Source organism: Hyalella azteca, unplaced genomic scaffold (genome assembly GCF_000764305.2).
Source record: "Hyalella azteca isolate HAZT.00-mixed unplaced genomic scaffold, Hazt_2.0.2 contig11305, whole genome shotgun sequence".
Classification (NCBI taxonomy): domain Eukaryota; kingdom Metazoa; phylum Arthropoda; class Malacostraca; order Amphipoda; family Hyalellidae; genus Hyalella; species Hyalella azteca.
Window position 1 is genome coordinate 344,407 of NW_025941306.1, and position 18,928 is coordinate 363,334.

At 38.7% G+C, this 18,928-nt stretch overlaps 1 protein-coding gene across 5 annotated transcripts in view; it reads left to right on the plus strand.

Annotated features, from left to right (window-relative positions):
• Nucleotides 1-18,928, plus strand: part of LOC108678192 (tyrosine-protein kinase Btk29A) — a 160,271-nt gene that overhangs the window by 128,944 nt on the left and 12,399 nt on the right. The window contains exon 1 of one of the 5 annotated variants that reach the window (XM_018166554.2): nt 18,251-18,505. The exons of the other annotated variants lie outside the window; for them this stretch is intronic. Within the exon in view, the coding sequence (XP_018022043.1) occupies nt 18,340-18,505 (166 nt within the window). The 5' untranslated portion in view covers nt 18,251-18,339. Of the gene's footprint in view, nt 1-18,250; nt 18,506-18,928 lie in introns of those variants that run through there. 5 annotated transcript variants of the gene reach the window in all.

The following is an 18,928-nucleotide window of genomic DNA, read 5'->3' on the forward strand; positions in this document are numbered from 1 at the left end:
TAATATTTTTTATTATTTATGAATACTCTTTTGATAATTTGAATCTTTTAATTGTATAAGCCTTATAATTGTATCATGGCACCATTGCATTAATTCTGCATCAAAATTCTTTATGCTTTAAGTACTTGTGTAGCTGGTGGTGTGCAGCGTGATACAAGTGAAGCGTGGAGTGATTTATTGGTCGTTAGATTGCATTAGGACGAGCAGCTGCGAGCGCGCACTCGGTGCCTGGATCAAAAGTCACGGTCCCGCCCTGCATGGGCTGCCCGCTCCTCAAGTCACCGTCCGCATACAAATACCATCGTGCACGCACAGGCACTTCATCACATACATCTTTTTGGAGCAAGGAACATGATCTTGCGAAATACATTTTTTTATTCTGTTTTTTTTTTAGGAGGGAATATAACATGTTGATGCAAGTATGCATTTTCCCCGTTGTCGAGTAAATTTTTCTTAAAGGTACGAGAGATAACGAAAAACTACCTCAGATATGTAATTTTTCAGTGTTCTAGAATCTAGACAAAAATGTCCACGAAATTGTCCCAATTTGTGTGTTAGTAATGAACATCCAGGGTGACAGGGTGAAATTTCAACAACACGTGCATTTTATTCGAAACTATTGCAAGTCCGTTTTTAAGAATTAACTCCTTGTTTTGATAATTATATACATTCGAGTCCAGTCAATTCTAAATCACACGTCTTGCATGGCATTGCTCTCTTAGCTACAAACTATTTATTACATTTTGATGCAAGTATTCGTGCACTTATTGAACTTGGATGTTACGCTTGACTGATAAGGTCTCAGCGAGAGCCATTCGCTGTAACGACATGATGGATCATTTGCGGAGGAGTTTCCAATTCCATCTTGAATGATTGCTTTGAATATTCGTTTTATTTCATATCGCAATTAGCGATTCGATTCACGAACATGATTCATAATTTCTTTTGCGCCCAATGTTAAAAGTGTGCCAAATGTCACACTGATTCAACAATGTGATTGTTGCCCATGCCGGCTAATATTACGACATTTGCAGTGTCTCAATATTCCAGATGTTTCATTGCATTAGCAAAGAAAAGTGAATGTACACTGATACATTGAAAATGAATAGGATTTGAGGGTCGCAACTCTTGTTTTGTTGATTGTTTTACTCTGAACTCGGAACCAGCTTTTGTTCAGCTCGACTTGTGAATAAATCTCCATTGTGATACAGCTTTTCTGAACAGTGACCGGAACCTAACGCTTTAAATTCTTAATGAAATACCTGAAGTGTCTTCTACTGTGAGGTCTTGCGTCATTGTGTAGCTCAGTTGTACACCTGTTGTAAAAACGAACCCATGCGTAATTCTATACAATTAATCGCCTGACTTGGACTCGAAAACCAAGACTTATAAATAAATGCAATTTTTATTCTAGAGCTCCGTTGCTCTATGGAAAATTTGAGTAATATATATCAGTAATCAATAGATTTAATTAAAAAATCCGATGAATAACGCACAACTGCGGAAAAGCGGACGTAACAAGTTAGTGGTCACTCCTGAATTCACCAGAGTACAGGATGGGCCTCACTGTCAGGGTTACATTTATTCTTAAGAAACGGAATGCAATAAATAACTTGGGGTAAAACGAGGCATCAAAATATCAATCCAATGTACCTAAAATGTCAAGTTACTATCTATATATTGTTACCAGATCACACCTAGGTGGAAATCTTTTACCACTGCACTGCAATTAAGAGATGCAATTAAAAAGCTATTTTTGGGGAAAACTGGAAGGTTAGACTACGATGGCATTAGTAAGTTATGCTATATAGGTAAAGGTTTAAGGTAAGGAATATTATATTAAGAGTTCAACAAAAGCCATGAGGCTAGCAACCAAGGCAAGAAGCAATTAAAGCACTTCGGAGTCTGCCTCGTAATCTAAGTGCATGAGAACAATTGTGCTCTGATTTAGTAAGTAAACACCAAGAAAAACTATGTGTGATCACTCGAACAGAAAATGAAATTTAGGAAGAGATGATTTCCGGCAGAAAAATCCAATTAATCTGCGCAAAGTCTGGTAGCCGACCAAACTGCTTGATTACCCCAATCCATCAAGAACAGTGAAGAATAAGAATTAATGCAACATAAGCGGCTCAAGTGATTTAGAACTTCATTAAGATGAAATGAGGCAAAGTGACGAAAACACAACCATGCATAATATTATCTGATGTGTATTTGCCTGCATACTTTCTATCTTTACTCATAGAAAGTTCGGCTGGAAAATGCTTGATTGTATCGGACTCTTTCATTACATGTATTGTAAGTATGTCAATGGTCGAATCACTTTGTCTTCAGTGACATTCAGTGTATGCATATATACGTCCTCCAATGATTTTATTTGTCATTAGATATTTTTAAGGAATTCGCTATTTATATGTATTCGTTAAATGTGTTCACTAATTTCGTTTGTGTATGGACACCGTACGGGAGCCGCTGGCGGCCAGAATCTGTAGAACATTTATGGGTTGTCTGCTATTAATCTTTCTTAGAAAATGTATGTAAATCTTATCTCGTTATGTACTAGTAGTAGTAGTAGTAAAAGGTATTACGTATGAAATGCTCCGAGTTTTCACGCTTGTATTTCAAACACTACTTATTTACAATTGCGCTGTACCGTGTAGTCCTCTACAGTAGAATTAAAAAAAAAATAAATCTAAGATCCAGAAAGTATAAAAAACCTTGATACCGGAACGATAAATTCTAAACGAAAATGAAATAATTGTTGCTAAGAAATATGAATAAATTCATACTATCCCCTAACAGCTTTATAATACTGGAGCCCGAGAGCGTGAATGAAGTCTCATTTATGCGTACTGGTATAAGAGCTCGCCTGGGGCGGCCAACTTGCTTGTGCTCGTTTGATTGCCGCTAATTGTGGGAAATTCCCCTGATGTTATCGGTCGTAGATTGTCTTGTCTGTTCGTCCTAAATAAAGCATTTCGATAAGCTTCTCTTCCAAACGCTTGTTAACAATGTCATCCTCATTATGATATCGAAGCATTTTCTACTTGACTCGTCGGGAGCCTGAATGGTCTCATTATGGAGACGTTGAATGTTTTTTGATCACGGCATATCTCTGAAGGGTGAACGATCTCGTGTGTGAATAACACACAATTTGTATCCTGATTAAATTCAGTGAGTGTTTCTTGTTCTCTTTCGAATTATCCAGCCACCCTAAAGATCTCAATACCAACATTATGTTAAAACCCTGAACAAGTAGTGTCTGCTCATATTATTAGATTTGCTTAATAAATTAGAAGTAAAAATAACACAAATGAAATATTTATTATTGAATTGTTTATTATAAAACTTGAATGTTATTTTTAACAGACGTGAACTACGTTAAATATGTTTATTGGATCCTAATTTCCAAATTAGCTGTCTCTCCACTTGATTATCTTTTCACTTGAATAAATATTTCATTGTAGTTCTCGGAAAATTCGTCAAACTAGAAACATGGACGCACTATCAAAATCTTACGTGCAAAATAGTATATTTTTTATAGCAAAGATACTATGGTAACTCTTGAAGTAGCAGGATCGTTCTCTCAATTCTTCCTCTCTGTGCGAAACACGGGAGCTGAAACGTGTTCAAGCATCTTAGTAGCTCGTCATTTGTTCGATTATTTTTATTAGATATTGTTACTACCTTTCTAACCTGTCATTATACATCATTATCTTACAATATGCAACCATCGTTACGCGTTGTGCGCTTAGCTGCTCGTCGTATTTTTCGTATATTGCGCACGTTGCGTGCCGCTTCTGTCCAACGAAAACCGACATTTTATGTATACGAGTTAAGAGCTAGCTGGCTATATATCATTATTTAACGCTGCCGCAATTTTAATTCATCTTTCGTGTTATGGAGTATTCCTGACGTGGATTTATTTATTGCCGATCATAATTCAGTTTCGTGGGTGTTCTTAATTCTTTCTGAAAGATGAGATACAAGTTGAGCTTGTGAAGCGTAATTTGTAAGCATACATGAGGGGTGCAGCGAAGCTTCTATGAAGACTGGCCCGCGTGGACAAATCAACTCGCACAGGTTATTCCCATCAGACCTATTTTGTTTCTATTAGATTGTTTCGAGCGAGAAGTAAACTTAGCACGCGGACGCTATTCTATCGTGGCTTGTGATTTGTGCAAACATGTGCCACCGTGAAAAGTGAGACTTCTTTAGAAAAAAATAAGTCAAGGAATGTTACACTGTTAGATATCTCAGGCTTCATTGAATGTATTCGTCTTCTTGATCTGGTGCTGAGTCACGGGTAAACTCAACTGTCATGGTCGGTGTTGGTCTAAGCTTTTGGAGCGCCACGCAGCTTTTGGCGCCGTCTTCCAAATTGTTTCAAGTGTTAAACCACTACTTTTTTGGTCAAGACTATATATATAGTGTATCTTTTGGATAAGATTTTTCATGTGAAACCTGAAATTAATTTGCAATCATTCTACTAAGATTGCGCTGAAATACTTATCCTAGTCCGGAAATCTAATAGATAAGTCACGAAATGCTCACGTTTATTTAGTCCAGCTCTTCTGAATATCTATTTTGGTTTCAATTTCTAAGAGAACCGTCGTAAAATTGTAGTTCATTTATATCTAAAATCTAAATTCAAATATATCACAGCAAGTCTTTTATTTTAAAGCTCGTCTTATGAAGGCGGAAATGGTTGCGTGTGGAAGGGCGACCGCAGAAGACGTTTGCATAACTCAGGACTTCATCCTTACCTTGTGGACCGCGCGCTGTAGTGATGTATGGACCACCTCAGCACGGCTCTCCAACCTAGTGTTGTAAGCTCAATTGTGCTCATACGTTCGAGATTCTCATTCGTTCATTTATTACAAAACAGTTGGATGGCGTATGAGATGAGGTTGGATTGGATGTCCTCAATGAGCATGGTAAATAAATTAATTTGTTATTAGTATTAATTTAAATTTATTTAAATTTATTTAAATTTACACTTTCGCAATTTACTTTCTTGCACTTCCTTGTTGTCACAAGCATATGTATGGTTCTGCATCTGATGTATGTAAGATTAATTCAAATATCTAGAAATTAACACGTTATAAGTTCGCAATTCACGCTTCAAATGCACATTGTCTCTTATTCCACGCTATTAAAATGTCACGACCGGTTCCGGAAGAACAGCAATCACATCGCATCCGCGTATTGCCTTCGGAAAGCTTGTATCCAGGACACCAGATGATAGCATATATCGTCACGCTTCGCCGTCCCCTCTATTACTTAGGTAACTCCTGTGGTTGTTAAGAGCGTTCGCTTCCTGGTTTTACTCATGTCGACTGTACTCGTCTGATTGCATACAATTCCTAACGTTCAATTATCCCTTTTTGTGTTCCTTTAATTGTTCTTCAGGTTTTCACGGAGTATTTCCGCGATTTGGATTTTTGTCAACCTACTATAGTTTTTATCTATGAACTTCCTTGTTTGACGTAAGCGTATGTATGGTCCTGCTTCTGAAGTTTTTTTTTTTTTTGCTGTATTGCTATCATCAACTTTTACAAACTTCCTTGAGTTTCCAAACTGAATCCTAGCTTTTCATGAGGCCTTTCACCATCTCGTTTTTATGGCAAAACGCACGTTGAAGAAAACGACCTGCCCAGCTCCGCGATGATGAAATCATCTTATGAAGCCAATTTAACTTGACTTGAGCCTGTGTCTAAAAATTACTGTCGGGCGTTTATCATATCAAGCGTTCTCTTTAACCTAAAATTTCTGCAGAAAATATTCAAAACAAACATCGGCAGCTGCAAAGGTAATTTTTCGAGTAGCCATGGAGGGAGTTTTTTTATGCCGCAAACTAGGATCGAGTCGCCGCCAAAGCGAATGCATTTTGCTCTACCCTGCGGGTAAAATGCTTGTAACTTGTTACCCTTTCTCTTGCCGGCCTGCTGTGACATTTTCATTCCTTACGACAAAAAAAATCCTTGTATTCCAGTCCGGCAAATACCTGCTCTTTAGCTTATTATGCATCGCCCTGAGGCTCCAATTCTGGGTCAGCTTTAGTCCCTTATTATTTGTCGTGGGTTGACTTAGTATTAGGTATCTGTCGCTGCATTGTTTTATTTTACGACTTCGTAAAAGCCGTTGATCGGTAATAAATGTTCCGTAAAGTCGTTTGGATCTCCGCTGTCGCCACCGAATTGCATTAACCCCTCAAAAAATCTGTCTGCTTGCTATCGTTTTTGCACCAGAACCAACTTGCCTATCAGTCTAGCACTCTAGCTGGTGTGCTTCTCAAGTTTATGTTTGAGCAGGTGCCACTTTTTGCTCTGGCTGTTGATTTTATTCCGGTTTAATGCTCTTGGCTTTGAACTTGAGGTTTTCACAATTACGCCTTTGTAAAATTCTCGCTGGTTGCTTGACCGCTAAGATCTTTCGACTTTTTCGCGGGCTATTCTGTCGTTCATCTACTGCTAAAAGCTATACACTCCATGCAGCTACCTAAGTTACTTCACTAACTAGTTAATTAAGTTACGTTTGTTACCAGCTACCTAAGTTACTTCACTTACTAGTTAATTAAGGTACGTTTGTACAGTTGGGCTCAGAAATTTCGAGTTCATAGCTTTCGCTAGTAGAACTTATTTGACTGTGTAAATAATGTAACAATGTTAACTTTGAAACTTTGAACCTCAATTTGTCGAAGGAAACTCTTATATCGTTGCACATTAAACTTGAGCGCTTAATTAAGCCTAATGTATTTAATAACAAATATATACTTATATATGCTATATATAAAATAAATTTACACGAGAGTTTTATTACCGATATCACGTATAAAACCTGGAACTTTAAATTCTTTTCTCTGTCCTTGAAATGCAAACGTATTGGAATTTATTCAGAAAAATGTCTGAAAGTAAATGTACGCTGAGCTCTAACAGCCTTAACCCCCGAAGCAGAAGTTTTTGATTGCAATTATTCTGCATTCTTATATTATATCAGTTAATTGTGAAGCATCTCACTCAGCCGCTCATGTCATTAATAATATTGTGTGTATGCACATTATTGTATTGGTAGCATTGAGTGATGCAGCCGTCCCTGAACTTCGACGCTCCTTTTGAATATCGGCTGCTGCTGAACGCACCTTTCCTCTAGTTCCGCAAAGAATAAATAATTGCTGTTGCGACCCTCATGAGCTTTTGTATAAACGTTTAGTTCTTCGGTGATATCAGTTGTTTGGTGGTGCCAACATCCTGGTGACATGCATGCAACAACTGACTGAGGTCGCTCATGCTGCTTCCTATCCCAGAGACCAATTTTAGCTGCGACGCTCGAAAGAAAGCTTATTCTTTTACCAACGCTGACTACTTTTTACCTGCTTTCAGAGGTCTTATGCGTTGTGAATATGTACAATTTTCTGTTGTGAGCAAAATTCTTTCCTCGTTTTTATTACCATGCAAGTATTATTTTTACCTGGCATACACTCACATAAACAATGTTTTCCTCAATTCTATTCCAATTCTCTTGCAGAAGCTTGTCACCGTTGTATCAATAGTTGTTGCCCCCAGTGCACAAGTAAGTATGGTCTTTTGAAATCAAGTCGCGGCAACGCGCAGAAACAGTCCGGAAATACTAAGCGTGGTCTTCCTGACGCACGTTTCCTCTTTTTTTATAGCAAGCCAAGCTGATAATCCATTCGCGGAATAACGATCGCGTGCACTGATATTTTTCGCAGAAACTTCGCTATTGCTGCTCGATCTCAAGAAAGAAAGCGCTTTGCAGCCAAGAAAGCGCTTGGAGAACATGTCGTTTGAAGGCGAAAGCAGCTATCTTACATCGCCTAAAGATATTTTATTCTTATCTTCTTTCCCGTGATGGGTTTTTGCTATTAATTTTTCGTATTGCAATTTTTTAGATGTAAATTCATTAAATTCATTAACTATTCATTTATTTTTCACTTCATCGAACAATATAAAATGTGCATTTACATTTACACAAGTGAAGAATGTACAATTTCAAATAATGGATATAAAATTAAGTTGTGGAAAGTAGATACTCTCGCATCTTAAACTTGGATTCCTCCTTTCGTTCGATGCACGTCTATTTTTAGTCTACTGTTCTTGTAACCTTCATAAGCTGGTAATAGGAGCAATTTACTTACTCATTCCTTGAATTCACTGTACTATGTATAAATTACATACATCTAAACACGGGAGTGAGAGTCGTAGGTATACTAGTCTCGGCTGTGATCCCTCTTGTCGCAGAGCTATCGAATATAATCACTCGCGGAAGTCGCGCTTGTTTTCGATTTAAGGTTGTTTTGTGTTTTATGTTTTTTTAAGTTTTAATGCCTGACTTAGAATTTCGAATTATTAAATGATTGTGTTCATTTTTAAATTGTCGAACTGATGATGGAGCTGGACTGCAAAAAGTTTTCAATATCGATATGGTGAATTTGCTTGGCGTTTTCTTTGCTTTTAAATTCCTTGTGAACTTGCGATTTAAGCAGACTGATAATAGTTTAGTTCTTCGTGAAATATATATGTACAACACGGACAAGTTTACTGCTATGTATTTCATTTCTGCGCGTCTCAAATTTTCCCTGGGCATCTTTTCAACATGAAGTGGTGATTGCAGGCTTAATGATTTTCACTTCTTCCTATTACGGACCTGCCTATATTTTCATTTATTATTTGTTGAAGACCCCTCAGGGGGGAACTTCTGACGGGTGTCTGTGCTCGTCAGAAGTCCTATGGGATTTCGCGCTCCTAGGGGGATTGTTCCTGAGCGCCCCACCGCTGAGCTCGCGGTGTCTGACTGTAGGTCTCAGTTGTGGGGTTAAGTTATTATGTAGGTAGGATTAATCTTAACAGATACTTTTTGGGGAAGAGTGTACGGAGACATAATTTAATCAATTTTCTGTCTATAATAACTTATTCTATTAGATTAAAATCGAAACATTACATTTAAGCAAAACAATTTGATATATAATGTACCTATTTAGGTTTGCTCAGTTGAGCTAAGCGCGAACACTGAGGAACTTGTGCCTTGGCTATCTGTAGCCGGAGACTCTCTGGGCCTCGGGTGGTTTCTTGGAATGACCAGATTTATCGGAGGCGAAATTTACTGACGAGAGAAAGTCGCAAAAAAATAACTTTTTTGAATTATACTAACACATTTGGCACGATGCAAAGCTCGTCTGTTCTAAATCCACTGTGATACACGAATATTAGGCTGTGTGTGAAGATTAGTACATATTTTTGAATGCTGTAAATACCCGCAAACCTCTTAGTTCGAAAATTTTATCTCTCACTAATGCAAGATCACTATCATGAGCATTCAACACGCCTTATAATGTGCCAGTTGACGAAATGAGCAAGAGCCACACGAATCAAGTATTATGCAGTCCCCGCTAAAGTAAAGAAAACGATCCTTAACGAAATAGAAAATAATTTTCGGTACAGTAAAGAATGGAAAATTTCAGGCTAAACAAAACAGATTACGTTTGAACTCTGAATCAAAACTACGATTTATAAATATTCTCGAACTATATCATATTTCAGCTCCTGATGGAAATCCGAACAGCTCCAGATTTTAAAGCTGCCAAAACATTTTACATTGTTTGGGATGTTCGATGAAGAAATCTCACCTGCAACTTCTAGGTAATAAACGAAATTTTACGGTCATTTGACTCTTCCTGCAGTTCTAGTATGTTTGTGTGTTTGGTTTTCATTTGAATTTTATTTCATTTTATGCAGTGCATAAATTTGAGAACTCGATGATATAACAAATTTAATTACAAGAGATAGAACTCAGGCCTATGTTTTATATGGAATTCCAAGTTAAAATTCGTAATATATGTATAATCGTCGTATTTTCTAGTTGCTAATTTACTTATCGACCGTTTTTATTGAGGGAGTAATCCAACTACTGGTCAGCGCCGTCGTATGAACTGCAACTTTTTCTCGTGTTCAAGAATGTTAACGAGGCTCGAGTCGACTTTTGAGTGAAAACAACGAATAATTATGCCAATTTGAGCCCTGCAATAGATGGTGATTATTATGGCTCGTGCAAATTGGCCGAGGTCTCTCCTCGCCACCTGGCGCCAAGTGTTCTCTGAAGGACGAGGGTGGTTTTTTCTTTGTTGTTCTTTAGGAAGGGTGCGGTTCCCCACTCCAAACATTTCTCTGCACCAAGTATGTGGCATATCTGGGCACAATATTTATTATTTTTTTTTTAATTTTGCTGCACCGAAATCTGCGCATGTGGGCAGGTCTGTATACGTGTAATTTTTATGAATTTTTATTTATGAATTATCTTCAGTAAATTCGCAGTCTATAACTTTAAATCTATAATTTAAGACTGAAATATTGAATGGTATCTTACTATCTAACCTATTTCTTGACCGACTTCTTTCACCTTATCGGCCCACAGCCTGATTCCAAAGTTATTCTCAGCATAAATTCCATTGAATTTCTTCTCATAGTAAAATCCGTCGTTCAAAGTTGGTATACTCACATTAACATTATATCACACTACTTAGAGCTGCGCTTCAATAAAATGAAATGAATGAGGGGATTGTTGTGCAAATAACTTGTGTCGAAGGTAAGAATCTAATTACTCGGAAGGTTTACATGCAGTACAAGCATGACTGTTGCAAACAACAAATTGCATGCCATGAAATGTCATGTTTTTAATTGTGTTCCTGCTTATGACATGACCTGTCTGCAAAGTTTCACAGACTGCAGGTTATAAGTTGAGCGTTTCACCATATGTTGTACTGCTATTCGCTAGTGAAGAGTTGCTTTAAATTTTATTTGATTACTCATGTTTTATGAGATTTTTTGGTTACAAATCAATCGACCTGAAATCAGTAAATTAGGATAAAGTCGATTTTAATTAATTTTTGATAACGATAAAGAAATTAATTCTACTATGATTGTTGCTTTTTAAGCATGGCTCTCAGAAGTTTAATTATACTCTCATTTCTGATATAATTTATTCCTGCCCGTTAAGTAAATCGAATTTATTCCGCTAAGGAGTGTTAAACGAACTTGAAGCATTGAACATTTGTCTCATTCTACGCTAGTAAGACAAATCTTCCCNGTTAAGTAAATCGAATTTATTCCGCTAAGGAGTGTTAAACGAACTTGAAGCATTGAACATTTGTCTCATTCTACGCTAGTAAGACAAATCTTCCCGTGTTGTATTAATAGTTACGCCTCCTCTCATTGCATTGGTCTACGTCGCTTATCTTAAGAAATTGCTCGCGTAGATCCCGCCAGCAAATAAGCCGTCGCACTCGAACACATCAAGGATGTGTTAGGCCATCAATAATCTCTAGGCCATCACGCTCTCCTATAAATGGCTGCCCCAGTGATGCGCCGCTGCTGCTGCCGAGCTATGCGCATATCTTAAAGACTCGTCAATATGCCGCTCTAGCTTTTTCCCTCTGTAATCATCGTGCTTGTGATTAGTATTAAAAATTGTTTTTATTATTCTGAGTTGTTGATATGTATTGCATATTGCACACACTTCATAGTGGTGGGATGACGGTATTGATCACTTTGCAATACAGTTGATCCAATTATACGCTTGAAGTATAAAGGGTGCTTCAATCCTTAGCGTTTTGACTTTGGGTTCTTGGATTTGCTAATAATTCCAGTGCTTCTTGAATATTTTTAGAAAAAGAAACTTTGGCCAGTGTCGTCCTACTCTTATTATTTAACGAGTCGCTATTTATGGTAAATGTAGAAGAGAATAAAGATAAGAATTATGTCATGTAAAAACATTTTTGTTTGCGAGTATTAGTATCATGAATTTAGTCGACGTCCTGTCTCTGAATTTCTTGAAAATTGTCGTGCGTTGCTTGTGATTTTACTTTTTTTTTATCACCCAAAGCCTCGCTCCCATGCTTGTCATTAAGACCTCTTATTATATTTGAGCTATGCTTGGCCTCTTGGGCGTGGTTATCTGGCATAATTTATCTCAATGTTTTTATGATTGGTCCTAATTTTATAATAACTTGTCACCTTGTTCGTTGATTTGAGCGCTACACCATTTGGCTCTAGATTGGCGGCTGATGATCAGAGATGTGATCTTGGACAACAATCACAACATCAGGCCCAATATTTGGGCAAGTAAATGATGGTGGGATGACGGTATTGATCACTTTGCAATACAGTTGATCCAATTATACGCTTGAAGTATAAAGGGTGCTTCAATCCTTAGCGTTTTGACTTTGGGTTCTTGGATTTGCTAATAATTCCAGTGCTTCTTGAATATTTTTAGAAAAAGAAACTTTGGCCAGTGTCGTCCTACTCTTATTATTTAACGAGTCGCTATTTATGGTAAATGTAGAAGAGAATAAAGATAAGAATTATGTCATGTAAAAACATTTTTGTTTGCGAGTATTAGTATCATGAATTTAGTCGACGTCCTGTCTCTGAATTTCTTGAAAATTGTCGTGCGTTGCTTGTGATTTTACTTTTTTTTTATCACCCAAAGCCTCGCTCCCATGCTTGTCATTAAGACCTCTTATTATATTTGAGCTATGCTTGGCCTCTTGGGCGTGGTTATCTGGCATAATTTATCTCAATGTTTTTATGATTGGTCCTAATTTTATAATAACTTGTCACCTTGTTCGTTGATTTGAGCGCTACACCATTTGGCTCTAGATTGGCGGCTGATGATCAGAGATGTGATCTTGGACAACAATCACAACATCAGGCCCAATATTTGGGCACTTAAATGATGCCATCTGCAGTTTGCTGTGCAGCATCACTCGTCGTAATGCTGATGCAGGCTTTGGATATAATTTTAATTTGTCAGTGTGGCAAAGAGACGACGTATCGAATTCAAAGTATCGAACACGATACGTCGTCTCTTCGTCGTACACGTCGTATCAAATTCAAAGAAAAAATGAATTGCAATATTCGTGCTAATCACAGCCTTAATTTTATTAGCTTTAATTCTACTTATACGATGAACCCAATCATTCATAAATTAATGACTCAATTCATAATAGTATTATTTCTCCGCAAGTGTTGTTGAACGCACGCGGTTAAAAATAATTTTTACGCACCAAATAATTAGCATATTTCGTACCTAGTTCGGTAGGCTCTCAGAGAAATGAGTTTTTTTCCATGGCAATCATGAGCCCAAGGAGCCCTAACGCCTCATCACCAGCACCATCACCTTCATCACCACTTGGCTGGGAGTGACAGTGCTGCGGGTGCCAGTTCTTCAGTTCGCCTTGGTCGGTGGTGCGAGTGCGTGTGTGACGCCACAGTTTGGCACCATCATGCATCCCTCGTTTCTGTGTATATGAGATTGATGTAAATTACAGACCATCACAAATAGCTTTTGAGACTAATATATGTAGGCAGATTTCTATAATTAATTACAAGGTTTGGGCCGTAGTGAGTGCGCAAGGTAATATTAACTGCAGCTGCTGCTCGTGGCACGAGAATCGTGAGCTCGTTCCAGCGATCGCCTGGATTGCCGTGAAGCCTGTGCCTGTTTGTCTTGTCGCTACCGCCATCGCAACTCAGCTTATTCTAGTTTTTTGTGTGTAACGGGCTCAGGCAACGCAAGTGTATGCTTTAGTTACATTCGGATCCTTTTCTCTGATGTCGTGAACACTACACTTATGTGTGCTAGAGCAATCATTTATTTTTGTGCAAGAAATGGTTTCTGTTGATTCAATAAGATGTTATTTGCTTGCTTTTTTAATGCTTTTCGTGCGGTGTTTTCCCTTGCCTCATAAATTGCATATTTACTCAACGCTGCAATATTTTGTCTCTTTTTTTCAGCAATTAGTTATGATTACGTTTTTGCTTTGCCTGTTGCTCTTATTCAGGTCAGCGTTCGTTTACTATGAAAGCATTGACTAAATATTGATTTTTCTGCCGTAATTAAGCTAAAAGCATCAACCTTAATGCTATTAGTACTGGAAATTTTATTGTATTAATATTCTTCCTTTGTAAAATTAAAGGTAAAGTATATAACACTGGAAACAGTGATGTCAACATTGTTAGTCACATTTACCTGACTTGATTTTTGCGGAACAAGGGTGATTTTTATGCGTTAGACAGTTCATTCTTGCCGTTATTCTGCGTATGGAGCAATTTTAAGCGACAGCTTGTAAAGACTGTGCTGCCGATTGACTTGCGATATTCACGGCAGTTGCTGATGAGTGAGGGTGACAAGGACTAACTCAGCTCGTGTTGCTGGAGGAGCAAGAGAAAGCGCGGGTGTCACGCAGAGCGATTGTTGTGCTCAGGTCGGCAACGGCAATTACTGTGCGTGTGTTACTGCTGCTTGCAGTACAGCTCGTGGCGTGTGTTACTGCTGCTTGCAGTACAGCAACTGCAGTGCAGCTTGTGTCGTGTGTTACTGCTGCTTGCAGTACAGCAACTGCAGTACAGCTTGTGGCGTGTGTTACTGCTGCTTGCAGTACAGTGACTGCAGTGCAGCTTGTGTCGTGTGTTACTGCTGCTTGCAGTACAGCAACTGCAGTACAGCTCGTGGCGTGTGTTACTGCTGCTTGCAGTACAGCAACTGCAGTGCAGCTCGTGGCGTGTGTTACTGCTGCTTGCAGTGCAGCAACTGCAGTGCAGCTCGTGGCGTTCCAAACTTGAGATGTTCGCCTGCTTCATGTTATCGTTTGTGAGTCAAACGGTTTTCGATTAGAAAAGATGGAAGAATTAAATGAAGCGTTGTGTCAATAAAACAATGTAATGTTTCTGTTCGTTTAGCCAGTAAGTGTTCACCTCATTTTATTAACTGTGGTACAATAATTACATACCGTGAGGAGCGGTAAACCTTTCAAGAGAAATATTTTGTATTCGTTTTTTCGTTTCCTCTTGGTCGTTGAAAATTATGAAGGCGCACTAATGTTGCGGTTTTTGTGCCCAATTATTTTATATTCCTTTAGATATTTGCTTGGCATAACTTGATGCCATTGCATTTTCCATGCCCTGAGGCGGTGCGTTGACTCCTCTAGTTAATTTGTAACATTTGTATTAATATAAATTCTTTCCTTGTATTTGAATAGAGTTGGTGAACAACGTGCACTCCTCGGGCCCAACTTGCTGCAGCAGACTCATTACCTCGCCATGCTTGCGGTTGCCGTTCTACGGCGCTGGCTTTATTATTTCCTGGGATTTTTTTGTTCTTGTTTGCCCTTGCGTTTGGAGTTTGGAGCCGGAAATTCCCTACCTTGTGTCTTTTCTGACTAGAATTATTTAGTGCCTCGCGACGACGCGAAAACGGTTTCGGTGTTGTGCTAGCATCAACGTGCGGCTCTTTGCTCTTTACGAAACACACTCAGCTTGATACACTTTGTTACCTTACCTCTTTTTTTTATACAATTATTAGTCCATGTAATTAATATGGCTTTGTTGTTGAGATACATTAATAGTGGAACACTACTAATACTTAATTCTTAAAACCAACGATGCTCACATCTGTTCTGGGAATCCTGAAACCACTTGTCGAAAACCGAGATTCCCGTATTTATTTTTATGTGAATTTTTGCGATCGGTGAAGCGGACTTTTCACTTTTCCATCACTTTTTAAACAAATTTTTGTCTGCGTTCTCAATTCTAGTCTGTATTCTCTAGTTGCCTTTCTCTCATTAATGTCTAATTTGTCACGGTGCTATTGGCAGTTTGGCACTAGCCGCAGACCACAGTTGAGTGATGCTTGTCTGAAATTTGTTTCGTTCTCATTTACGTTTGTGGGCCTCATTAAGACAGGTCTTCTCACAGAGTGCGGTTAGGTTACTTTGCTTCTTTTCCTCGCCGTAGTTTCTCCTGCCTCGTTCGCGGCTGCCGGTCGGCGTTGCTTCTGTTCTGACGCTCCGTCGTCAATTTAACGCGCACTAGCAAGTGCTTGCATGCAGGGCTACATGTTAGCCGACCTGCAGCACTAGCAGGTTCTTGCATGCAGGGCTACATGTTAGCCGACCTGCAGCACTAGCAAGTGCTTGCATGCAGGGCTACATGTTCGCCGACCTGCAGCACTAGCAAGTGCTTGCATGCAGGGCTACATGTTCGCCGACCTGCAGCACTACCGCAGTACTAGCAAGTGCTCGTTGCTTTAATCAATGGTCGTTATTATTTCGACACAAACTTTATCTTCAACAAAATGCGCAGAAGCCTTCATAATCAAAACTACGTCCCGTCTGACGAACTTTGAGGAACATGTTGAAAGTGTTAATTTGGCATTCGTATTCCATTCACGTTTCTCATTCAGAAGTTATCATATTTTATTCTAATTGATTTCTCAGCGAACGAAGATGGCCGAAGAATTCAATTTACTTGAGATGATCATTCATTACAACTCTTATCAGGCATAACACTTTCTCGTTAATCTCCCTCGCTTCTCAGCGTTGCTTGTCCAGGGTTGTTCGTGTCTCTGTGCGCATTCACTGATAAAATAATCCATTGTATCAGCAGAAATTTCCGTCACTTTCTCTCGTGTGTTATTATGAAAGAAAACATCGTGTATGTTCTAATGTATGTGAGCGTGTGATGATGCACGTTCAGAAGTTCATATGACGCGATGCACGCGCCGTCTGTAAAGTCTTTACTTTTTACGTACTTCCCATATGATCTTAGATAAGATTTGTTCTCTTTATTTTTAAACTTCCGGACAAGTTATGTAGTCCGATTATAACTATATTTATAATCAAACAAACTTGGAGCTTTGATTATCCTTCTCTCTTTCTCTGACATCCTAAATAATATGTTGCACATTATTATATTAGATTCACCAGTGTCACAATCGGGATCAGGCGTCTTCGCTTAAGAAGTGAGCTACTCTTTAGCATATCCGCCTGCTAGCTACGTTACTCTGATCGAGTGTGCCCAGTCAAGTACATCAGAATGGAGCATCTGACCCGCGACGTCTATATAAACCCTATCTTAAATGGAGCTACCCACTTATGGGCATGCGCGAGTAGCTGCGTTCACTAGATATAAAAGCAGTATTATTATATATATATACATATAAGTAACGCTATTTTAAATCAGTATATATTAAAAGCGTTGCTTACATGTGATTGCTCTTTCTTGTTAAAAATTAACGCCTTCACTCTGCGTATTAATAATTTATAACTTTCATCTATTAGGTTAGCCATATGTTAGATCGGTCGTGCATGTGTTTTGTCATGTTCACTGCTGGCATCAGCGTCAGCTGGACTAGATACAAAAGGTGTCACCACGAGCTTGGATCTTTGATCTTTCTTGGATGATCTTGCTTGACGGTTCTCTGCATGTGTGATCCATCGTTCTGCTACAACGAACATTTTGTCAAGAATTGACCCGGGGCTGATCTCATGTGCTTTGTTCGAAGTGGCATCTACTGTATGTTGAATCATTTTTTAGCGCATGTATATTCTTTTGCATCTTTTATGCTTCGATCTATGGTTCACCGTTGACTTAGACGTGTAGTTTAACTGTTTGTTTTTAATTTAATTCAAGCTGTTTCATGGACGTGCTATCGCCAGATATTTATTTCCTCTAGTCTTCTCGAAAAAGGTGTTCGAGTAGACAACTTGACCTAATTCAAAAAATTAGGTCAAGTTGCCTTTCTCTGAATACAGGTATTCGAAATGAGGTAGGTAATTATTCTTGTCGTTTCCTTTTTCAACTGGGATATTTTCAATTATTTGCCGCCTGAAATCAATCAAGTCGTCATTTTCGCTGTAAATGAGGAATGTTTTGTCGCATTTTCACGGCTGATTGACTGTTGTGAAAGCTGCTCAAGATAGTGGTGAGCTTTCTCTGAGCAACGAGTCAGTGATGCTTTCGCTTGACTAACAGCTACACTTACTGAACTCGAGATTTGTGTGCGTATTGCGTGCACACTTGCTTGCCTCAGCGCTGCGCACCGCTTTGATTACTGTGCTACGGCCGCTGCAGCCTGGCGGCAACGGCAGTGGCTGCTAGTTCTGCCATCAGCATTACGAATAGATTGATAGGTCGATAAATTTCTATGCCTCTGAGCTTTCTTGTTTGTAAATTTGTGTGATCGGTGATCTTTTGTTTTAATTCGAAAATTACTCCTGAATTTTTGTATTTACTTGCCCTTGCAGCATAACTCAAAATAGTGTTTTAGCTTCGTTCAATTGTTCTCAAAGCATAAGATGCACTGAATATACCAAAAGCTTAAGGACAAAATTATTGATTTTTTTTTGTCCTCGTTGGCAGTGTGAGGACGGAATAGAGGATTTATTTGACTAAACGATATTAGTGAAGCACGTGTGTGACGTGACGTGCACTATATTTTTGAGTGATACATGACACATATGAAGAGCCTGGCTGTGCGCGTGTGATGACTATGCCGCGGCGCTACAGTACCATGAAGAGGCTCCTCAAAACTGTGGGGGGCGGGAGCTCCCTTGAAGGGGGGAGCATCCCTCCTCCTAGGAACCCCATGTCCTTTATTTTCGGCCTCATCAGCAATAATAACAACGCCAGTGCAATGGACCTCAACAATGGTGAGTGCTGACCGAAATAACTTAATCCCATATGAATTATAGAAAAGGTTTTTTCTCAACGAATGTTTTAGTGTCGAAGAGTCCATTTCGTATTCTGCAGATTGAATGAGGCGTGAGATGTTTCCCGTTTCATTTGTAAATCTGTGCAAATCTGTCAAGAAATTATTAAGTAATATTTTTGGTTCCCGTTTCTATTAAGTGGGTATTATATAGAACTTACCCAGCACTTGCAATCGGCGTAGTTTTCTTTCAACTTATTGTGAATATCGTTTTTAATTATAAAAATTTTTCTTGGAAATTGAAATAAATTTCCCCAGCTACTTCAAGGATCGGCACTTTGAGCGAAGATTTAACGGGGAAAATACCATCACAATTCATTCACCCGCCCCACCGAGTTGCTGAGGTCAAATAAGTCCTCCCGGC